Source organism: Procambarus clarkii, chromosome 44 (genome assembly GCF_040958095.1).
Source record: "Procambarus clarkii isolate CNS0578487 chromosome 44, FALCON_Pclarkii_2.0, whole genome shotgun sequence".
Classification (NCBI taxonomy): Eukaryota; Metazoa; Arthropoda; class Malacostraca; order Decapoda; family Cambaridae; genus Procambarus; species Procambarus clarkii.
The window spans coordinates 20,531,289-20,557,146 of NC_091193.1; the positions used below are offsets into that span (position 1 = coordinate 20,531,289).

The 25,858-nt window shown below is 43.6% G+C and overlaps 1 protein-coding gene across 1 annotated transcript; it reads right to left on the reverse strand.

Moving 5' to 3' along the window:
• Positions 1–4,732: 4,732 nt before the first annotated feature.
• On the reverse strand, positions 4,733–25,027 carry LOC123745213 (trypsin-1). Its single transcript, XM_069300493.1, is given in 9 exon segments — positions 4,733–5,821; positions 6,118–6,204; positions 6,880–6,998; positions 8,176–8,311; positions 18,456–18,578; positions 19,647–19,945; positions 20,254–20,298; positions 20,925–21,093; positions 24,836–25,027. Coding segments are annotated over 9 exon segments (1,290 nt in total). The 3' UTR covers positions 4,733–5,701.
• Positions 25,028–25,858: the final 831 nt, after the last annotated feature.

Below are 25,858 nucleotides of genomic sequence, written 5' to 3' on the forward strand. Positions count from 1 at the left end.
TGAACCTTTCTCTCATTTCCCAGTTGCTCCGTTTTCTTTCATTTCAAACTCTCTCAGTCTGCTCTTTAAACACACCCGAGGCCTTGTTTCTCATTACCCAGGCGAGGATGTTCGTGAGGTCACCCAACCAGTTACTGGCCAGACCTAACGGCGCTTCACTCTTGGTTTGGTATTGGGCCGCAAGCCTAATTCCAAACATACATGTATTAATAATAAATTATCTTACAACATGAATTATTGAAAGGCATTAATTGAGGGGTTAACACTTTCTATACGACATATTTTCGTTAGTTGTGGCTACGGTTTTGAATCTTGGTCACTATCCTCAATTTGTAAGTAAATATAAGTAAATATAACTACATATGTGAATACAGTATCATTGTGTGTACCCGCGTCCACCAGGCGTGTACAAAGTGGGTAACAGGCTTCCGTTTCGTCAGGTGGGAGTGGTGAGCTACGGCATTGGGTGTGCTAAGGCCGAGTTCCCGGCGTCTACACTCGCGTGTCTTCCTACGTCCCCTGGATCGTCGAGCAGGCCACCTCCTCCTCCTGCTAGCCTCTTCCGTGCTGGCCCGGTGGAACCATCCCATGCTCCCATGGTGCTCCCGTGCCTTCTGATCCGCCCTTCTGTCAGTCTTTGTGGTCCTTGTGAGGCTCTGATCACCCGTCTTCTTCCTGCGCTTCCTGGGGATAGCCCTGCGTTTCCTGCGGCATTCTTGCGTATCCTGAGATAGTCCTGCGTATCCTAGAGGTAGCCCCCCTCGCGTCCCGGGGGTAGACCTGCGTATCTTGGTGGTAAGCCTGTACTGATTGTTGCCCTGAAGACCAGTGGTATACGAATTGAGGAAGAATATTTTAATCATTACATAATCCTTTGTCATTCGACATGGTCATAACGAGAAACGTTATTTGCAGAGCACCGATAGCGTAAGAAACGTTAGTGCATCATTAACGGTCTTGTTCCATAGAGGTGTAGTGGTGGGCTGGCTATGATTAACTCTGTATAAGCGATTGACAGCGTTAATTGTTGTAATTTTGTAGAGTATGCAATAAAGACGGCGTGTATAGTCAACGATTTGTTGAGAATCACAGTAAGGTGATGAAGGCTCATTATTCCAGTACACCTGTTGTGTTATCCTAGGCCCATCGATACTCTAAAGTGCGGGAATAGATCTTAAATTCAAGCTTTTAACTTGATATAATCTTATGCTCGCTGGTTGTCAAGTTCGGGAATTCTCACTAACTGACCTTGGGACCCATGAATTATCATGACCCATGATATATGAATATTACTTCATATATCCCCCAATGGTCACTATGTTTTATCAGTGACCATCTTGCTCCACTATACGTCATTATGAAACTCCAATAACCACGGTGGTTTCCCATGGTCGGGGACAGGAAGCGTTAGTCTTATCGAGGTTTCCCTTGGCCAACAACCGACCTTCTACAGGGTGCAGCCCACAACAGTTGCCTAACTCCCAGGTACCTATAAGGCACTAGGTAGACAGGGGAATCAGATTAAAGAAAAAGTACACAAACCTGTGTGGGGACGAACCCGGGATACGTTGGTCGAGTTTCGACTGCGCTGACAATTGCCAATTTGAATATTCCTCTTGGAACACGTATAGTCACGCCTCATGTAACTTATATACATGTGGTCATTAAGCTTTCCTTTTATTTTTTTATATTTCTGGTCTACGAATTTAATGTTTTCCTCGCAGAATTTCGGTTTACAATACGGGTTTTATAATGTAATATGAGCCTATTGTATTAGGCTCCGGAATTCTGACAATATACATTTTACGAAGTGTGTGTTTGTGTGGGCGATTAAATATGTGTATGTATATATGTATACGTATGTACATGTACATGTATGCATGAGTATGTGTACATGTATATATAACATTAATAGTTTTGTAACTAGCGTCAAAAGATTATTATTTGCTTAGCTAAACGAACTAGAGGGTTCAGTTCCTGAACCGATTATGTACCTCTGTATTCCTTTACACCACCGCCCACGGGATGGGTATGGGGTGCATAATAATGAAAGAAATTGAAATTGCTGAAACGAGTAATCGTCCGGAAAATGATGGAAACCAAATGTTCAAAGCTGGCAAATCCAGCCACTAGAACCTGAAATGTATTTATAAGTATGAATTATTCCTTTATTTGTTATTTATTATGTTGTTAATAGTTTGTGTAAGATTCTTCTCTGAACATCAATTGTCCCAAGTGCCGTATCGTCTGTCTGTCTCAAGCTAGGCTTTATCTCCCTCAATTGACGATATTTCATTTTTGTGTATTCTTAATTTATTTAATCGTCTGTAGATGCTCAGTGTAGGCCCTCAGACATAATTAAAATCCTGCTACACTAAGGAACAAAAATGAAATGTAAACTGTATATAGATTAAAGGATGATCAAACAAGGATAAGAGATAAAGACTGAGAAACACATCTCTTGAGTAAGTCTGAGTGCCTGATACTGGAGTAGGTCTACCTGTGGTGAAGTAAACCAAGAGTAGCCTTAAGAACGCGTGAAATACATTACTATGGAAAGTCTGTTCAGTGTTTGTCTATCCGTATAATTAGTCGAAGCTTGATGGTTTGACTAATAGATGTTAAGGACATTAAGCCTTTACTTTCTAATCTATGAGTATTCCCCTTATCTTGAAGAAAGTTCACAATGTATGTAAACTCAGTTTATATATACATAAATACACCTCTTTGTGTATAAAGCTGTGACTACAGACGGATGGTGTAATTGGTCGTATGGTTGTGTATTTATTAGGAAACATCTCGTCTAAGTTCATTATAAGCTGTGTCTGTTAAATTGTCTCTAATTCGCTGTTGAAATAAATGTTTAGGGTCAAAGTCATATTATTATTACATATTACAAGGGACATATTACAAATGTGCGATGTTATTTATATGATGTTTAGCGCTGCTGCCATTTTGAACTATTCAGTGTGTAAGATAATGAATTTGATTTATGTAATACATTATTGGGTCTAATATTATCGTGTGCTAACCTTAGCGCTTTCTATTTATTTAATAATTGCTTTACCTTGTTCATGATTGATTTGCATGGTATATATATATATATATATATATATATAATATTATATATATATATATATATATATATATATATATATATATATTGAGTAATGTTTCATTTAGTATATATAACATTTTATAATATTACTATTTTTTATAGGCTAATGCCTATCTGCGACATGAAAATGGATTACGGTATAATGATATTGTGTGTACGAATATATGGAAGTACTTATGTTTACAATGTTTCTTAATTCAGCATTAAGTTATGTACCCAGATACCATCTTTTAAAACTTTAAACAAATGTTGAACTTTAGACAAATGCTCACTTTTGTAACATACTGTAGATAAGGTACTTCTGGAGTGTCCTTACGAGAACCACAAGGCTTTGCCTACGTGGAATATGTACAGATTGGAATATAGGTTTATCCTCAAAACATTATTGCTGTTAAGGACATCAGTAAGAATAGTGTCAGTATCTTTATTGAGAAGTTTTAAAGATCACTAATTTACATCATCTGTGTTATAAAGTTTTATTACGTAAATTATATAATAAGAGATTGTGTTGATAAGCATTAATAATATAAACTTTACACCAAATAATACTACAGCTGAACACATTTATTATGAATGCAACACAACCAAGACTGTCAATCAGTTAAACACTATTTACAAATACAGTATGAATGCCAGAGGACCATTTGCAGCTACACAAATAAATAAATAAATAAAATATACACACATGAGTATAGCAACAAACTTTAACATCACAAGCACTAGAGAGTGAACCACTCGAAGAGTTTCCAACATTCCAAGATTATATTGGATAAATATTTATTAAAAAAGTATAAAAAAATTTTATACAACTGGATTAGAGTTAAAGCATTAACCAACTATAGCGCCGCATTGTACAACACAATGATTCCCAGATTGAGAGACTCACAAAGATGTGACTTAGTAGCCTAATAGAGGTGTGAAAATGTGTGTGATCTGTTTGGCTAGAATGTTTGCAGAAAACTAACTTAGCGAAGGACAGCTGGAGAAGACTAGCTTACTTAGCGAAGAACAGCTGCAGAAGACTAGCTTACTTAGTAAAGGACAGCTGAAGGATACCAACCTACTTTGCGAACGACAACTGGAGAAGACTAGCCTACATAGGGAACCTATGTAGGCTAGCCTACACTTTCCAAACATTTGTAGTGCCTATGCATCGCGGGTTGATCAAGAAAATAGTCAAACACCAGTAATAAAATTACGAGAACAAAGTTCTGTTAGCATTACGATGTACAACTTAGAAGAGATACGAGGACGGGAATGAAGGAACTGACCCAGTCATTTGAACCTTCGGGGAACAAACTCTGGCCTTGTAAGATAGAAGACCGACGATCTACCGACCAATCCAAGCTGGGATTTGAAGGCAGAGTGAAAACCCGGTGCACAACCACTAGGACAAGGGTAATACATATATTTATTATCTTCGCATTAGAAAAACAATTATTCCGTTTCTTTCGCAACAACATAACTCGAAAGTTTGGGCGCCTAACTTCTGTTCAGAAGTTCCAGGATCGATCGAGGTTTGACTAGTGACACACACACACACACACACACACACACACACACACACACACACACAACTAGCTAAACACAGATGCCGAAGAAATATAAGAAAATTCACCTTCGCAAATAGAGTGGTAGACGGTTGGAACAAGTTGAGTGAGAAGGTGGTGGAGGCCAAGACCGTCAGTAGTTTCAAAGCGTTATATGACAAAGAGTGCTGGGAAGACGGGACACCACGAGCGTAGCTCTCATCCTGTAACTACACTTAGGTAATTACACACTCCTTACGACCCTGGAGGGCAGAAGAGTAAGGGGAGACATGATTACAACCTACAAAATCCTCAGGGAATCGACTGGGTAAACAAGGATAAACTATTTAACACTGGTGGTACGCGAAAAAGGGGACACAGGTGGAAACTGAGTACCCACATGAGCCACAGGGACATTATAAGGAACTTTTTCAGTGTCAGAGTAGTTAACGGATGGAATGCATTAGGCAGTGATGTGGTGGAGGCAGACTCCATACAGTTTCAAATGCAAATATGGTAGAGCCCAGTAGGCTCAGGAACCTGTACACCAGTTGACTGACAGTTAAGAGGCGGGACTAAAGAGCCAGAGCTCAACCCCCGCAAGCACAACTAGGTGAGTACACACACACACACGTTGAAAAATGTCAACAACAAAGATGGCTGCTACCACAGGGGAGGTAGCGGCCTCCACTTATTCATGCCCGTGCCACCTTTTGGGTGGCTTAATCTTTATCAATCAATCTCACTCCCGGTACATCCAGTTACAGCCGCGCTTCTATGCCAGGTAAGTCCACTACGGGCTTACCATAGCCCGTGGTACTTGCAACTTTTTGTTCCCAGTAGCCGAATCTAAAATAACAACCTTGATAATGGTCCAGGACGGACCGAAACGTCGTCGTCGTCTCCTCATTTTCTGGTGTGTGGTTTGGTCTTCATGTCTTCCGTCACGTTATTGTGACTCATCGTCTGCCTATGGGATTGATTGTCCATGGAGTCTTTTTCCCACTTGTTTCTCGGTTGTTATCGACCTGGAATCAACGACGATAACGTTGATTCAACCGCAGGACTGTTCCTCCATGGTGTCGAGTATCCAAGAGATGTAACTGGGAACGAAGGTGTTGACTCCGGGAAAGCCAGGCTCCGCACACCGGTGTCCATATGACACAATTCCCACCTGCAAGACAAACACACTTGTTAGCCACTTGTAAAACACCTGATAGTCACTTAAATATGGTGCATATATGCCTGATATTATATATATATATATATATATATATATATATATAACTGAAAACTCACACCCCAGATTTGTTTTCAGTTGCATATGTCCTGGGGACCATTCAGGCTTGTTCGCATATATATATATATATATATATATATATATATATATATATATATATATATATATAAATATATATGATTAGAACCATATCAGTTGAAATTCTATCCTAGTGCAGAGATTGGTGTTACCTGGTACCAGGTTGATCCTTTCCGAAGCATAACAGGACCCCCAGAGTCCCCTTGACAGCTGTCGACTCCTGGTGCAGACGTGCATACCTGGGGAGACCACTCTTATTATACACACCTGCCAGACCACTCATTATACACACCTGCCAGACCACTCTTATTATCAACCTGCCCTTAGGTTAGGCCCGTCGAGGCGTCGGGCTATGCGTCACAGAGACGCATTCATTAATTTTTAACCAACTGCGTATTCAAAATTAGTATTATCTAAAATATAAGGTTATATTATTACATACTATAAGGTGTTGAATTTTTAGGTCTGATTAGATTCTGTTGACCATTAATATTCAACCCGTCTTCTGTTCATTCAAAATAGGAATTTTCTCAAATATAAATAAATATTGTTATATATTAGCATACTGTCTATATTTAAGCATTGATTAGGTTAGGTGTTTAGGTTCTGTTGGCGATTATTTGTATTTGTAGTACGTGGGTGAAGTATTTACAGCGTTGTGGTTCGAACAAAAGTCATTAGCGAAGTGTTCGGACGTTTGATTGATTAAGATTAAGCCACCCAAGAGGTAGCAAGGGCATGAACAACCCGTAATTCGGACATCATTCATAAACAGGGGGTTTGGCGGGTGCATGGAATGAACTTTGGGCCTTTGTTTATGAGGACACAGCCCGTCCTCATGACCACTGTTGCCAGACACACAGGACGAGGAGGGGTGAGAGAGGATGTAAACAAAGCTAGTAGAAGTGACTCACGTGTTCGTCAGTGAGAGGTTGTTCATCACTATCTGGGAGAGTGGAGTAGTTCCTGGCGCACTCGTCCAGGTTGACCACCTTCTGCGTCGCCTCCTGCAGCTTCTCAGGGCTTTGACCATCTGCACAACCATGGAAACAAAACTGGGCTAGTTTGATCAGGCTTAATAAGAAATAAAGTTTAATTTACATTATTTGGTTTAAGGTAACAAGCAGAGGTAGTCTTCCAAACTTTGCAAGGCTCGGGTCATCTGACCCAAGGGAAGTCATAGGCTATATGGAGTTTTAGCTTCAGGGCTCTACCATTAGTGATGGTCATTTTAATTCCTAACTATTTTTCAAAAATGTCCTCAGGCTAGACTCGTCCAAGGAGCAGCTAACAACACAAAGACGTATTCATCAATGTAACTATGTATTCAAAATCGATTTCATTTCAAATATATTTTATATTATTATTATAATTTAATATATACTTAGGTATAGGCTAGGTTAGGTGTTTAGGTTCTGTTGGCAGTTATTTGTATTTGTAGCACGTGGGTGAAGCATTTACAGCGTTGTGGTTCGAACAGAGGTCATCAGCGAAGCATTGTTCGAGAACTGTTTGAATGTCATTAGTTGTGAATCACGTGTAAAGCGGTTTTATTCATAAACACAGCCCGTCCTCATAAACGAAAGCCAAATGCTCGTTACTCTAGCCGCCAAACCCTCTGTTTATGATTAAAAAAACGGTTTACACATGGCTCACAACCGATGACGTTCGTACATTCCTCTGGCCGAATCGCAACTCTGTAAATGTTTCACCCCACGCACTTCAAATACAAATAATCGTCACTAGAACCTAAACACCTAACCTATCCTACGCCAAACTATACATAGGATCTTAAAATATATAATACAAGTAATTTATATATGAGAACAAATCTGTTTTAACACACAGTATGTTAAGTATGACGAATGCGTCTTGGGAGAACGGACGCTGCTTTAACGAGCCTATTCTGAGGATGGGTTGATCCTAGGGAAGTTGGAAAGTAGGTCATAGCAATGAGGGTCTTACAGTAATGCCAAGAAGATGTACACTGTATGAAATCGTGTTTTGTATTGAAGACATACACTTACTGTCTATATAAAGATTTTTCCTAGGAAGTTCAACTACTGGGGAAACTCCATGAGAATATTAGCTATATCAATAAAGATTTTGCAAGCATGAAGATTGTATGTAGTAAAATATGTCCCGTGTACAAAAACCGGGTAAGGTTCGGTACATCAGCTAGTAATTAGTAAGAAGAAAGTGGGACTCACTGAATTTCAGGTTGCCCCAGCCCGCCAGTACTACGGTGTCGCCCTCGTAGTTACCAGGGGGAGCCAGACAGGCGGGGGCCACGCCCTCACCCAGCACCAACGCCCTCTTCAACTTCAGCAAAGCAATGTCCCCAATCTGTGACCAACACAAAATAAGCCGCATTATATTCAAAGTTGCTGGAAAGCACAGGCCCAAAATAGAAACAGAACAAATTAACATTTTGTGTCACTTAATTACGTGTGAATTACGTGTATATATATATATATAACTGAAAACTCACACCCCAGAAGTGACTCGAACCCATACTCCCAGATGCCACGCAACTGGTATGTACAAGACGCCTTAATCCACTTGACCATCACGACCGGACATAATGAGGTGATAGCCGAGGCTATTTGAACCACCCCACCGCCGGCACTCGGATAGTAATCTTGGGCATAGCATTTTACCAAATCACCTCATTCTTTGGGGCACACGTGAGGAACACAAATGCGAACAAGCCTGAATGGTCCCCAGGACAATATGCAACTGAAAACTCACACCCCAGAAGTGACTCGAACCCATACTCCCAGATGCCACGCAACTGGTATGTACAAGACGCCTTAATCCACTTGACCATCACGACCGGACATAATGAGGTGATAGCCGAGGCTATTTGAACCACCCCACCGCCGGCACTCGGATAGTAATCTTGGGCATAGCATTTTACCAAATCACCTCATTCTTTGGGGCACACGTGAGGAACACAAATGCGAACAAGCCTGAATGGTCCCCAGGACAATATGCAACTGAAAACTCACACCCCAGAAGTGACTCGAACCCATACTCCCAGATGCCACGCAACTGGTATGTACAAGACGCCTTAATCCACTTGACCATCACGACCGGACATAATGAGGTGATAGCCGAGGCTATTTGAACCACCCCACCGCCGGCACTCGGATAGTAAGATAGCCGGCACTCGGATAGTAAGATAGTAGATAGCCTCGGCTATCACCTCATTATGTCCGGTCGTGATGGTCAAGTGGATTAAGGCGTCTTGTACATACCAGTTGCGTGGCATCTGGGAGTATGGGTTCGAGTCACTTCTGGGGTGTGAGTTTTCAGTTGCATATTGTCCTGGGGACCATTCAGGCTTGTTCGCATATATATATATATATATATATATATATATATATATATATATATATATATATATATATATATATATATATATATATATATATATATATATATATTTTGGTAGCAGTCTTTCCTGTAGACATATTTTATTAAATATGACCGAAAAAGTAAGATTAATAATTCTAACACGAATTTTCTCAATCTTTCGTACATTATGCTTCACTGTTGGAGGTAAATCAAAAATCACTTCTCCAAAATTCATTTTTATTTCTAGTCTGACGCGACACGGGCGCGTTTCGTAAAACTTATTACATTTTCAAAGACTTCACAAATACACAACTGATTAGAACTTGCGTTTCCCTGATTTTATATCTACATTTGAGTGAGGTGGGAAGGGTGATGTGGCATTACATTTGAGTGAGGTGGGAAGGATGATGTGGCATTAGAGGATATTAATAGGGTATTAAAAGTATCAACACAAGACAGAACACGAAACAATGGATATAGAAGTGTTTGTAGAAAGCCTATTGGTCCATATTTCTTGATGCTTCTATATTGGAGCGGAGTCTTGAGGTGGGTAGAATATAGTTGTGCAATAATTGGCTGTTGATTGCTGGTGTTGACTTCTTGATGTGTAGTGCCTCGCAAACGTCAAGCCGCCTGCTATCGCTGTATCTATCGATGATTTCTGTGTTGTTTACTAGGATTTCTCTGGCGATGGTTTGGTTATGGGAAGAGATTATATGTTCCTTAATGGAGCCCTGTTGTTTATGCATCGTTAAACGCCTAGAAAGAGATGTTGTTGTCTTGCCTATATACTGGGTTTTTTGGAGCTTACAGTCCCCAAGTGGGCATTTGAAGGCATAGACGACGTTAGTCTCTTTTAAAGCGTTCTGTTTCGTGTCTGGAGAGTTTCTCATGAGTAGGCTGGCCGTTTTTCTGGTTTTATAGTAAATCGTCAGTTGTATCCTCTGATTTTTGTCTGTAGGGATAACGTTTCTATTAACAATATCTTTCAGGACCCTTTCCTCTGTTTTATGAGCTGTGGAAAAGAAGTTCCTGTAAAATAGTCTAATAGGGGGTATAGGTGTTGTGTTAGTTGTCTCTTCGGAGGTTGCATGGCTTTTCACTTTCCTTCTTATGATGTCTTCGATGAAACCATTGGAGAAGCCGTTATTGACTAGAACCTGCCTTACCCTACAGAGTTCTTCGTCGACTTGCTTCCATTCTGAGCTGTGGCTGAGAGCACGGTCGACGTATGCGTTAACAACACTCCTCTTGTACCTGTCAGGGCAGTCGCTGTTGGCATTTAGGCACATTCCTATGTTTGTTTCCTTTGTGTAGACTGCAGTGTGGAAACCTCCGCCCTTTTCCATGACTGTTACATCTAGAAAAGGCAGCTTCCCATCCTTTTCCGTCTCGTAAGTGAAACGCAGCACGGAACTCTGCTCAAATGCCTCCTTCAGCTCCTGCAGATGTCTGACATCAGGTACCTGTGTAAAAATGTCGTCAACATACCTGCAGTATATGGCCGGTTTCAAGTTCATGTCGACTAAGACTTTTTGCTCGATGGTACCCATGTAGAAGTTTGCAAACAGGACACCTAGGGGAGAACCCATAGCGACCCCATCTACTTGCTTATACATATGCCCATCCGGGCTCAAGAAGGGTGCCTCTTTAGTACAAGCTTGGAGTAGTTTCCTCAGAATACTTTCTGGCATGTCAAGAGGAGTACAGGCTGGATCACGATACACTCTGTCGGCTATCATTCCGATTGTCTCGTCCACAGGTACGTTGGTAAACAGCGATTCTACGTCCAACGAGGCTCTTATCCCTGTGGCCCGTGCGCCCCGCAGTAAGTCCACAAATTCCTTTGGAGACTTCAGGCTGAAGGCGCAAGGAACATAAGGAGTCAGCAGGCCGTTGAGTCGCTTTGCCAATCTGTACGTGGGTGTGGGTATCTGGCTAATGATTGGCCGAAGTGGGTTTCCAGGCTTGTGCGTCTTGACATTTCCATACGCATATCCAGGTTTATATTCCCCAATGATCTTTGGCAGGTGGAGTCCGGATTTCTTGGCGTTCACAGTTTCGATCAGTTTGTTGACCTTTGCTTTTAATTCGGCTGTAGTGTCCTTCGTTACCCTTTGGAACTTAGTTTGGTCAGAGAGTATGATGTTCATTTTCGCCAGATATTCGTCTTTTTTAAGAATGACATATATTGGCGACTTGTCACCTCTCCTGACAACTATCTCCTTGTTCTCACGAAGGCTTTTAGCTGCCGCTCTAAGCTCGGGGGACAGTATGGTGCTTCTGTAGTTGCCTCGATTCTTTCCTCCTTCTGCAATAAGTTCTGCTTGTAAGTTCTGCTTTTGTGTCTCGAGGTCGAATATGTCCGTCCAACAGAATTTCCAACTCCACTTTCCGGGCCATTTCACTCGGTCTGGACATAACATGACAGTTTATGCCCAGATTTAGGAGAGTGACTTGGTCCTCAGTGAGGTTAATTCCTGGCAAGGTTCAGAAGCCATCTCTTGGTCGTGGAATTGCCATAGGTACTCCATATAATGTTGTTAGTTTCTTGATAATCCTTGTTTCAGTGCTGAGGTGATGTTGGTCTGTGAGGATGTCGAGGTAGACTAGAAATAAAAATGAATTTTGGAGAAGTGATTTTTTATTTACCTCCAACAGTGAAGCATAATGTACGAAAGATTGAGAAAATTCGTGTTAGAATTATTAATCTTACTTTTCGGTCATATTTAATAAAATATGTCTACAGGAAAGACTGCTACCAAAATATACTAATGTTAAAGTGCACGACCCAGCAGCAAGGAATCAAGCCTTCACGATAAAATATCGCCAGGATCTGATTCGTGATCAGATATACAAGGCAGAGAATGAAATCAAAGACAAAAAAAACGCAACTACTTCATGCTACAAACGAGTGGAGAAATAGCAACATCGACCATAGTATCCGTACCCGCATTGAACAACACCTCGACATCCTCACAGACCAACATCACCTCAGCACTGAAACAAGGATTATCAAGAAACTAACAACATTATATGGAGGGACCTATGGCAATTCCACGACCAAGAGATGGCTTCCTGAACCTTGCAGGAATTAACCTCACTGAGGACCAAGTCACTCTCCTAAATCTGGGCATAAACTGTCATGTTATGTCCAGACCGAGTGAAATGGCCCGGAAAGTGGAGTTGGAAATTCTGTTGGACGACATATTCGACCTCGAGACACAAAAGAAGGTCACTACCAAAGATACCTTACAAGCAGAACTTATTGCAGAAGGAGGAAAGAATCGAGGCAACTACAGAAGCACCATACTGTCCCCCGAGCTTAGAGCGGCAGCTAAAAGCCTTCGTGAGAACAAGGAGATAGTTTGTCAGGAGAGGTGACAAGTCGCCAATATATGTCATTCTTAAAAAAGACGAATATCTGGCGAAAATGAACATCATACTCTCTGACCAAACTAAGTTCCAAAGGGTAACGAAGGACACTACAGCCGAATTAAAAGCAAAGGTCAACAAACTGATCGAAACTGTGAACGCCAAGAAATCCGGACTCCACCTGCCAAAGATCATTGGGGAATATAAACCTGGATATGCGTATGGAAATGTCAAGACGCACAAGCCTGGAAACCCACTTCGGCCAATCATTAGCCAGATACCCACACCCACGTACAGATTGGCAAAGCGACTCAACGGCCTGCTGACTCCTTATGTTCCTTGCGCTTCAGCCTGAAGTCTCCAAAGGAATTTGTGGACTTACTGCGGGGCGCACGGGCCACAGGGATAAGAGCCTCGTTGGACGTAGAATCGCTGTTTACCAACGTACCTGTGGACGAGACAATCGGAATGATAGCCGACAGAGTGTATCGTGATCCAGCCTGTACTCCTCTTGACATGCCAGAAAGTATTCTGAGGAAACTACTCCAAGCTTGTACTAAAGAGCACCCTTCTTGAGCCCGGATGGGCATATGTATAAGCAAGTAGATGGGGTCGCTATGGGTTCTCCCCTAGGTGTCCTGTTTGCAAACTTCCTACATGGGTACCATCGAGCAAAAAGTCTTAGTCGACATGAACTTGAAACCGGCCATATACTGCAGGTATGTTGACGACATTTTTACACAGGTACCTGATGTCAGACATCTGCAGGAGCTGAAGGAGGCATTTGAGCAGAGTTCCGTGCTGCGTTTCACTTACGAGACGGAAAAGGATGGGAAGCTGCCTTTTCTAGATGTAACAGTCATGGAAAAGGGCGGAGGTTTCCACACTGCAGTCTACACAAAGGAAACAAACATAGGAATGTGCCTAAATGCCAACAGCGACTGCCCTGACAGGTACAAGAGGAGTGTTGTTAACGCATACGTCGACCGTGCTCTCAGCCACAGCTCAGAATGGAAGCAAGTCGACGAAGAACTCTGTAGGGTAAGGCAGGTTCTAGTCAATAACGGCTTCTCCAATGTTTCATCGAAGACATCATAAGAAGGAAAGTGAAAAGCCATGCAACCTCCGAAGAGACAACTAACACAACACCTATACCCCCTATTAGACTATTTTACAGGAACTTCTTTTCCACAGCTCATAAAACAGAGGAAAGGGTCCTGAAAGATATTGTTAATAGAAACGTTATCCCTACAGACAAAAATCAGAGGATACAACTGACGATTTACTATAAAACCAGAAAAAACGGCCAGCCTACTCATGAGAAACTCTCCAGACACGAAACAGAACGCTTTAAAAGAGACTAACGTCGTCTATGCCTTCAAATGCCCACTTGGGACTGTAAGCTCCAAAAAACCCAGTATATAGGCAAGACAACAACATCTCTTTCTAGGCGTTTAACGATGCATAAACAACAGGGCTCCATTAAGGAACATATAATCTCTTCCCATAACCAAACCATCGCCAGAGAAATCCTAGTAAACAACACAGAAATCATCGATAGATACAGCGATAGCAGGCGGCTTGACGTTTGCGAGGCACTACACATCAAGAAGTCAACACAGCAATCAACAGCCAATTATTGCACAACTATATTCTACCCACCTCAAGACTCCGCTCCAATATAGAAGCATCAAGAAATATGGACCAATAGGCTTTCTACAAACACTTCTATATGCATTGTTTCGTGTTCTGTCTTGTGTTGATACTTTTAATACCCTATTAATATCCTCTAATGCCACATCATCCTTCCCACCTCACTCAAATGTAATGCCACATCACCCTTCCCACCTCACTCAAATGTAGATATAAAATCAGGGAAACGCAAGTTCTAATCAGTTGTGTATTTGTGAAGTCTTTGAAAATGTAATAAGTTTTACGAAACGCGCCCGTGTCGCGTCAGACTAGAAATAAAAATGAATTTTGGAGAAGTGATTTTTGATTTACCTCCAACAGTGAAGCATAATGTACGAAAGATTGAGAAAATTCGTGTTAGAATTATTAATCTTACTTTTCGGTCATATTTAATAAAATATATATATATATATATATATATATATATGAGTGTCAGACCACGGAGGAAGAACTGAAACAGGAATTTCCTTAAGTACTTTCGTATTTAATAATACATCTTTAGAAGATTCTTTCTGAAGATGTGCTTCCTAACATAGATTATACTGTATAAAATATGGGGAAAAGCGCTAAGAGCGAGCGGCAACAAGGCGACATTGAGTTTGTTTTGACTTGTGGGCGCCGCGGGAGGTATGTGCCCGCGGTTTCCTTGGATATATCTGCAAAATTTACGAACATCCGTGCACCATATCGGCTATAAATGTTGGTAATGTATCAGTTGTGACTTCTACAAGCAGAAACCCTACGAGAAAGCGTTCAGTGATGAATTTTGAAAAGAAACTTAGAATGAATATAGAATGCAAAGCGTGGCATTCTGAGAGGTGTGTGTGCGCGGAGTACCAACTGTTTAAGACCATCCTCTCAGACGGTATTAAGGCTAAAGCTTCTGTCTTTTCTTAATTTTCTCGAAGTGTACGTGATAAAGCATAGGTAATAGAAAGGCAGTGAGTGAAGCTAAGATGCAGTGTGAACTAGTGCATGTAGACAAATAGAAGAGAGATGAAAAAGCCTATTGCACGTTAGCTCAAGGGAAAAAGGCAAGGAATTTCACATCAGTGAAAATTCTAGAATAGTGTTTGCATACAGATAGATGGCTCAGGAGTTTCAACAATATTATCCAAGTGACAAGCGGATCAGAACTTCTCTTACTGGTGAGTACAACGATAAAAATTGTCGAATTTTTTCCCATCAAATTGTCAATTTTTTACCCTAAAGATTTTCAGGATAAGAAACAACTGTATCGGACACAGTCACAACAGGGCCAGGATTCATTACTAATTTACGCAACCTGTACATTGAAATTTAACACAGTGTGTTAACAAACGTACACACAAATACTTTTATAAATAAGTACAAAGACATAAATAGCAGTAAAGAGGCTACGAATAGATATTCTTCTTCTTCTTCTTGAGAATAGGTGCAGTTTGCATGAAGGGTTAACCCTCCCGATGACTGCACCAGGACAGACGTAAGGAGACGCGTTGACGGTTAGGAGGAGAAGAAAGGCAAAAGCGGTAGATGTGATGGGCCGTAGAGAGAGGAGTGGCGAACGTTAGAGGGAGACTCCCCGCACCGGGGGGGCGGGGGGTCGTGGTCACGGTGGCAGCTGACCCACGCACGGCTTAGCAGTGTGCGCAAGACGGGAACTAATACTTCTCCGGAAACTTGTGTATCGAAAAGCGCAAGCAGTACGCTTCCCAAATCACCCGCAGGTCAGCAGGCAGCCGGCCACCAGGCGGCGCCCTCGGCTGAGACATCCTATCTGGCACCCTATACACAAACTCCTTCACCCGCGACACCCAGACAGTGGACGAGCACCACGGGATCGGAAGCACCCGGGCATCTCGATAAGGGCCCAACTCCGGATCCTCACAGGGCACGACCCCAGCAGACGGGACTAGGCAATCCCCAGACCGGAGCAAGGAAGGAGGGGATACAGCAGGGGAGGCAGGCGCGGCACCGACCCCACCACCGGGCACAGGAGCCGAGGCCCCCTGGCGCACATCTTTCCGCAACAGCACGACAAGGTCACGATCATCAGGCACAACCCCCCACTGCGGAGATCCAACAGCAGGAGACGGAGGAGGTGAGGCACAGGTAGCAACTTCGGAGCCCCTCACAGCACCATCATCCTCGGCGGGAGGCGCCAGATCACCATACTCCCCCACCTCCTCCCAAGGCACACCACGAAGGGGAGACACACTCCGAGCCCGCCGTGAACGCTTCGAGACAGGCCGCACCACACCACGCCCAGCAGGCCCCGCCGCAGGCACGGCCACCATCTTTACATCCACACAGGCCACACCCGCACCGTCCGAAGAGGCCACATCACCCACACTGTCCACATCATCCAGGGAAACAGCCTCAGAACACCGACGCGCGCGCTTCTGCAAAGGGATGGAAAGAGCAGAACTACAGTCACCAACACACACAGGCACGGCAGGCACCTCCCCCTGCCGAAGTACCCCCTCTAAAACAGCAGAACCCGCGTCCCCGGGAGCCGGTATCACATCCACAGGCGGGGGCGGGACATGGACCTCCACCGGGACATCCTGCACTACTCGCAGCTCAGGCGACGGCCCGACACCCACACACACCGGCTCAACAACCCCAGTGGCCACAGCAGTCATCAGACGTGTCGCACAGGCCGTAGAATTCGCCGCAACAGGCGGAGCAGCAGACAGGCAATCAGGCGCCTCAGGCACAGCACCTACTCCGTCCTCAGAAGCGTCCGAACGTAACAAGGGCGGGAAATCCTCCGCACGAAAAACATGCACCCGACCAGTTGCTCCCACGTCGCACGCCGCAGCCAGATGACCCTCGTGACCACACCGATAACAGGTGCGCGGTTGACCCCGATACTGGCAGCGGAGCGTGTATCCCAACACGGACATCGACGACGGTACACTACACTTCAGCGACATTGTCAGGGTGCGAGAGCCGTCAAGCATACCAACACAGTGCCCGGCAACGACCTTGTTCCAACGAACACTTAACACTGTCCCAAATCGCTCAAAACAGGAGGTTAAAAAGTCGTCCTGAAATTCGAAGGGGGCACCATGCACCGCCACAGACGTCAAGGTGACACTAAGATTCACCACCGTAACTGAGCCAGCTGAAGCAGGGAGAGGGTAAACACGCCCCTCACAACGCTCGAGAAACGCCTGAAAGGCAGCCTGGAGGCGGAACTTGACCACAGCACGGTGGCCCTGAAGCAGCTGAATGCCCACCAGGTCCGACAGCTGCACATGAAGCACGTCCACCAGGGCGACACCAACCAATGGATGGTCCACCGGCACCGTAAATGCCAGACCAGCCGACAATGTCCTCTGCACTGGAAGGCGAGACGACCCCATGGCTAAGGCAAACGTCACCCTGTCAGTGGCAAACCACCACCAGCAGGGCAAACCAGCAGTCACCCAACGTAAACACTAGCCAGTGCGGAGAGACCTCAGGAGCGTCCGACCTGGCCGGTGGTCACCACGCAACTCCAATAGATATTCAGACATCAACAAAAGGTTACAATCTAGGTGGAACGTTCTTATGTCTCTCCAGAATATCATATGTTTCCATTGTAACGCATGTAGGCTATTTCTTCAGTAACACTCCTTATCTCGGTATTTCTATATACATTAATCAACGGACAATCAAGAACATAATGGATGAGACCTTAACATACCACATTGTTTACACTTCGTTTCATTATCATTAACACCTGTGCCATATTCCCAGTAATATATGTACCCTATCCTGAGCCGTATGTGAACAGTCACTCCAAGCATTTTTAATTTTTACTGTAAGTAAAATGAGAGTGTTTTGACTCGCATTATAGTGTTGCATGGTTTAACTTCTCGTACCTGGGTGACGTGGTCGTACCTAGGTGACGTGGTCGTACCTGGGTGACGTGGTTGTACCTGGGTGACGTGATCGTACCTGGGTGACGTGGTCGTACCTGGGTGACGTGGTCGTACCTGGGTGACGTGGTTGTACCTGGGTGACGTGATCGTACCTGGGTGACGTGGTCGTACCTGGGTGACGTGGTCGTGCCTGAGTGACGTGGTCGTACCTGGGCGACGTTGTCGTAGCGAGGGTAGATCCTGACACGCCTAACGATCACACTCTGCCTGTCCGTCTCCATCTCGTCCTTCAAGTCATACTCGGAGGCGATAACCCTCACAGAGTCTCCCTTCTTCTTATTCCTGAAGAACACAGTATATAATAAGAAAATCAGTTCAAATAATTAACTTCTCAATTACAGGTACAGATCTGAGTACAGTTGCAAGCTGTACTCAGTACAGCTGAGCCACTAGGTCATGTTAGCTACAAGAGATGATGCAGATGACCATCTTCTATGTGCAGGCATAGAAGCTTGTCTAGGGTGAGGTAAAAGTGCTTTATATCTGATGCTTTTCCAACATCAATGAAGCCACTATTATGCAAAATATGTCGGACATAATGTAGAAACACTTACACCTTATAACTTAAAAGTAATTGAGATCAAAACAAAACATATGTACTATTTTAGGCCTCAGATATCGTGTATTAGACCTAGGAAAGTTAGGGTAGGTTAGTTTAGTTTGTCTTTGCAACACCAGTAAAAAATAGTTTTCCGGTTTGTCCAACTCAATAGTGCCGATTTCTACTTTATAATTTCGTTGTACGTCGGTATATATACTACGGTCCTCATCGTTACTATAAGAACTACCAAAACAGGAGGATGGGCTGAGCATACTCTAAACCAGTAAACATTAGAACCGCCTTCAGGAACATTAATATCATTACAAAAACTGTACTCTACTTAGGCGAGACCTGTCCTAGTTTGCAGCTATGTCCTGGTATCATCTCAAAAAGCACATTAGAAAACTTGTAAAGGTACACAGGCATGCAATGAGGCTACAGCCGTCGCTAGGCTGCAACAAAGAGCTGTACCTACCGTCACTAGGCTGCAACCCATCATCTACAAAAATGCACCACGTTCCCTGGTACATTTTTATTCACTCACCATTCGTCTCCGAGGGCAGTGAGAAGGTTAACGCATTCAAATGCTGCTGCACATATATAATTTCCCTTGTTTTAATTCTAAGATTTTTCTTGCAAGTTAGGGTTCACATCATTGCCTTCTTTTCCCCTGTAGATGCAAGGAGTAGCACAGTAACACAGTTGATGCTGCAACGACACTCACTACAGTGTAGCGACTACAGTGATACAACCACCCACCCACTACACCACTAACAACCACCCACCCACTACACAACACTGCCAATACTCACACATCGAAGACGCAGTGCGCCGCAGTCAGTACATACAGAGGAGAGATAATGGAGCCACCACATTCTACAAAAGATCCTGAGACCTTGATCTTGAGATACACAACCCAAGGCCACTCCCCGATGTTCGCGTCCTTCCCTCCCTGGATCCTGGTCCAGGAGGAGTCCTGGGGAGTGAGTTCCTCCAGCGGTAAGCGTCGGGAGAGTTTTGGTTTGACTCTTTGAGGGAGACGAGTGGAGGCGCCAGGCGGCGGGTCGGCCTCTGCGTCAGGTGTTGTTGAACCACATTCTAGTGAGGGATTGTTGGTGAATTAATTGTTGGATGGTAATGTATTTCATGTCTCAAGGTAAGGTATTCATCAGGAGGAAACACAAAGCCAGATCTTGTCTCGTGTATCTATTTCAATTACAATTTAGAATTTTATTTTTGTCTTGAGCGCACTGGATGTTTCGTCAAGAAGCGCGGTGCCCCTGAAAGGTGTGATGCCCCTGAGAAGTATGATGCCCCAGAGAGTGATGCCCCTGAGAAGTATGATGCCCCAGAGAGTGATGCCCCAGAGAAGTATGATGCCCCAGAGAAACAGGTGTGGTACTCACGGAGTGGACACGGCTGGACCCCCGCAGCCCTGTAGCCATCTCCACCTGAGAAAAGTGGCCAATGTTTTAATATAAACATTTATATTGCTAGAGAAAATCGTGAGTCTAGCTGCTTAATAAGTTAAATTCACGCACGAAATACTTCAGAATGTATACAATTGCCTTAAGCCTAATAAATTGTGTTGGTAATTTATTTAATCGTTGATTATAGAAATATTAAATTTTCGAAATATATCACGTTTCATATTACTAAAGTATTAACACAACCACCGAACGGGTCGTTTACATGATTATTTATTTGTTTCAAACAAAAACAAACTTTAGAGGTGATTGAGGGCTCATATTTTGTGGAAGGCTTAGGTGTTCTAGATTAGGCCCAAGTTAGGTTGTGAAGGTACAGTTGAAGGGAGAGGGGAGGGAGGGAATTATGAAAGGAAAGCGCCAAGCCATTAGACTATACAGCACTTGGAAGGGATCAGGATAAGGATTTGGATTGGGACGGGGGGATGGAATGGTGCCCAACCACTTGGACGGTCGGGGATTGAACACCGACCTGCATGAAGCGAGACCGTTGCTCTACCGTCCAGCCCAAGTGGGTGGGTAGTTGAAGGAAGAGAATGTGTGGGATAGTGAGTCACACTGGTGAGACGAGACGTCATGGCGTTACTCACTGGTTCCTCTGACAGAGCAGGCGGTCCAGGTGTTGTTTTTGAGAGCATCGCTGTTTTTGAGGACCTTGTAGGACACCAGAAGCTCGGTCAGGTCTCTCTCATCCACCTGGGTCGATGTGCTTGTACTGCAGTAACTGTAATATAGGGAGGCACCTGGCCTTGAAGCAGTCTGGAGGAACTAGCTCTTTGCATCAGTATAATAACCTAAGTGTAGTTACCTAAGAGAAGCCACGCTCTGCGTATTAGTGGCTTTATATAATTTCCAAATCTGTACCGACGAATACTCCACTATGTCATGTTCCACATGCATTTTATTAAATCTATTTAGCGTAGTTACAGGAAGAGATATAAGCTCGTAGTGTCCCAAACACTTCAGCCTCTTCTAATTTATTCCATCTGGCCGCAAAAGCGTATTTTCTTGTGATTACATCAACCGGCGCATGTTTCCGCATGTTGGGATAGCTGTGACCTCGTGTTCTCTATGTTATGGGGTCCAACAGGTCCTTTATCACCCTCGGCGATACTAATCATTATTTTATACGTGATCATACTACCTATTTTTTCCTCCGTCTTCCATTTTTGGCATGCATTGCGGTTCCAGTAAATAATAATAATAATATTCATAAAATATGAATAAGAACACATTATGGAAATATATTTGAGCGCTACAGCAGTTACATATTAAATGAAGCCATAATACTCAAAGCGTTTAAACCTGGAGGCCATTTTGGCGGATAAATGAATTGATAATAATTTATTGTGAATTTATGAACCTCTTAAGAGCAGTGTACTGAAACATTTTTGGCATCACCACAATAGGCTAGTATATCCATAAACCACACACGTGATACCGTGCTCTGACGTGCAAGTCGCATTAGAGAACGGGTGGCTCTATTTTTGTAGTGTGACTATGCCCATCTAACAGTATATTAAATGTCGACGTGTTAGTGGTGAAGTAGGCTATTGCAGCCTAATTCAAGTTCAAGTAAGTTTATTGAGACAAGAAAAAAATGCATCTCAAAGGGATAGAGTAGCTTAGGCTATTTCTACCCCCCCTACAACCTGATTATGTCCAAAGCTTGCGTGCACATGTAGCCTATTTGTGGCAAAACCTTTCTTTAAATTGTGATCTATTACTTAAACAACTTTTCTAACCCTCAATCATAGTTTTAATACTGAGAAAATGTTATTTTAGTACAGTAATACTTTTCCAAGCCACTGTCCAAGCGGTATAGCCTAATTTCACACTACAGGGAGTACATGCACTGAAAGTCGTTCACTATTTCTCTGTGTACATTATTTTTATTTATTTATTTATATATACAAGAGTTCTTACATTCTTGTACAGCCACTAGCACGCATAGCGTTTCGGGCAAGTCTTTAATACTAATTAAGGGAGAGAGAGAGAGAGAGAGAGAGAGAGAGAGAGAGAGAGAGAGAGAGAGAGACAGACAGACAGACAGACAGACAGACAGACAGACAGACAGACAGACAGACAGACAGACAGACAGACAGACAGACAGACAGACAGAGGAGTACACAGGTGTACACATACCTGGTGGTGTGGGTGGCGGTGTGGAGGGAGAGACGGGCCAGGACACACCCCGGGACCATCACCTTGGGGCACACCACTCTGAAGGCCGCTCCCGCCGCCCCCTGTGTCGCCCCCCGGGGTGTAACAACACTCAGGTTACACTTACACTCATTACACCCATCACCTGGCTACACTCCACACACCTGGCTACACTACACCTGCATACACTACATCTGGCTACACTACACCTGGCTACACTATACCTGGCTACACTCTACACCTGGCTACACTGTGTTAGCAACACTGTTAGATTATTTGTAACAGTGCAAATCGACTCTAAATTTACTGTCAATAAATTTACAGTACATTTCAATTTACAGTAAATTAAAATTGACTGAACTACCAGTTTGTGTAATTGGTCATGCATATACAAGTTGTTACACGTGTTACAGTGATGAGTTACTGGTCGTTAACCTCTTGATGAGTCGAGTGCCATCATTTATCTCAAGGGATGTCACCTCTGCCATGATGAACCATCTAAGATTATTTTTAATTATTATTATTTGTTATATATACAAGAGTTCTTACATTCTTGTACAGCCACTAGCACAGGCATAGCGTTTCACGGAGGTCCTTAATCCTAATTTTCCCCAGAATACGACCCGCCAAATCGTTTAATTAACAACCAAGTACCCGTTCACTGCTGGGTGAACAGAGGCTACGGTTAAGGATTGGCGCCCAGTCGATCCTCCCCGGCCAGGATACGAACCCAGGACAAATCGCTCGGGAAGCGCGGGGGCGAGTGTCTTACCACTACGCCACGGGGATTGCTGTAATAATATAATTATACTAAAATATATTACAACAACAGAATCCAACATGATACCACAAGAAATGAGACATAAGTAACTCGAGGAAACTAATAAAGAAGTCAGAAATGAATTAAGTCAGATGTATCAGCGAGCAGATCAGTAGGAGCCTTGTGGAGGAGTCGAACCCGCACACTTTGTACTCTCAAGCACACGCTCTGACCACTACACCACCACATGGAAAATCAAAGCAACTTGGGGATCAACTGAATCCTCTATGGGTGCTGAGGCTTCCACTAAAGCCTAATCAGGGGTTTCTTCTAGATCAACTCTACACTGACAGTTCATCTAATCCTACCATAATGGCAGTGCTGGAGCAACTTACACTGTAATTAGGGATTATGTCTTTCAAAACGGAAATGAAAAAAACGCGTATTGAGAGGTATTCCTCCTCATTGCAAGCAGAGTTAACTGCCATTGTTATGGTATTATGATTGAAAAACTGGCTGAAAGTCTGTGGACAATCGCTGAAATCAAGAGAGCTGTGAGGATGCTGAAGGAGGCCATGCTACACACACAGGCTCAGAGACAAGTTAGAGGCAGCATCACTGTGCCAAGCTAACTGACGATTGGAGAACAAATCAATGAATCTGTACGCTGGTACAACGTTGTTTACTATTCGCAATCCTAATCATTATGCACGAAAGGGAGGCAGCCGAGGGAGAGAATATATGTTTCGTCTTGAATACAAATTCATATGGAGATTCGAGGAGCGGAGCAGGAGAATCAGTAGTGTAGGTTATGAACTCCGCCTTGGCCACTACCTCAGAGATTGTACCCACCCAAGAGACATTAGAAACATGAGTAGAATAATAATTTGTTGTTTTAGATTTAGCTACTCAGAACGAAGTGTCTATGTAGCACGGACTATAGTGAGCCCGTAACAGAATAATAAGTCTCACATTCTTTAAATAACCCCACTGAAAACCAGAGGTGTAACAGGCACTCACAAAACTCAGTCAACATCAAAGGCCCAAGACTTTTCAACACTCTTCCCCTACACATACGAGGCATAACTGGCCGTCCTGTCACAGTGGTCTAAAGAACAAATTATAAAAGCACTGCTTGTCAGATTTAGTTACTGTCTATAGATATAGATAGGTTAGATATAGATACTGTCCTTGAAACATTCTCCTAATTTGTACCCTCAAGATAAGGTAACTTTAGGAGTTGTTAATATGTTTGATCACGTGTTCACTTGAGGCAGTTAAGCAAGATCCAGGTGTGTAGTGGGTACAAGTGACAGGATGAACTACCTAGAGGGTCTCCTTCCTATTGCTGGAGGGGTGGGGGGGGGAAGATTGCACACTCACAGGCTGCTATAGCAGTATATTCACTCAGGATGAGAGACGCTGCCCACTACTCTCCCTATGGCGGGTTTCAGATTATGTGAGCGTTGGAATTCTTTTGTTCGTGTCAAGGGAACTTCTACATTATAGACATACCGATAGTACATTAGAGATGTACCATCTAAACAGGATGGGTTGTGTAACGGGACTTGTACTCACCCGGAAGATTATGTTACAGGACTCACGTCCACCGATTGCAAACTTGTATTTGATCCTGCTAGTGACGTAGTAAGTCTTCCCGCACACCGCTTCTGTAAGGCGCGAAACGTCAGTTGTGAAGGATGGGCGCGTGGTACAGTAAGGACACGTAGTAAAGTCATGTGGTACAGTAATGTCAGGTGATAAAGTCATGTGGTACAGTAATGTCAGGTGATAAAGTCATGTGGTACAGTAATGTCAGGTGATAAAGTCATGTGGTACAGTAATGTCAGGTGATAAAGTCATGTGGTACAGTAATGTCAGGTGATAAAGTCATGTGGTACAGTAACGTCCCGTGATAAAGCCACTAACCCCCCTCCCGCCCCACAGTATCGACACCTCAGGAAGTGTTCGGTCATATCTGAGGACCAACGCCCTGGTCAGGACAGATGAAGCCATGCTCAGCAGATTGGTCTCAGTCATCACCTTTGGCCAGTACCGGGGCTTCAGGAGCCAGTGTACTTCCCTCTGGGTTCTCGGTGAGGACAGACGCAGGAGCCGAACACGGCTCTTTGGACGACTAGACACAGTTTTGCTGCCTTACAGCAAATAATAGCCGGCGTGTCCTCCGAACAGTGTTGAGAACTAAATCACTGTGTTTTAGTGGTGGGTTTAGCACCTAAAAGTACAAGGGGGAGGAAAAGTTTTGGTTAAGAACTTTTTATTTCCCTAAAAGTTGTTTGACTTACTTTTCCTTATCTTCTTTGTGTTCTGTTTGTCGTGTGGCCGTATCCTCCGCCACCACGCGGGCCGAAGCTGAACCAGACCTTTCCTCTCCTTTGATCGTCTGGCCCGGGACTCTCTCCCTGGACCTGGTCTCTCAGGAGCTGCCGTTGAAAGGGACACTCCCTCAGCTTCTCTAAGAAGAGATCCGACCTCCGTCGCTGGTCTCAAGAGGTCAAGGAACGTGGTGTTCTTGCTGTGGAGAAGTCCCGCTCGCCCAAACCCTTCCTGGAAGAGTCAGAATCATTTCTTACCACGCCA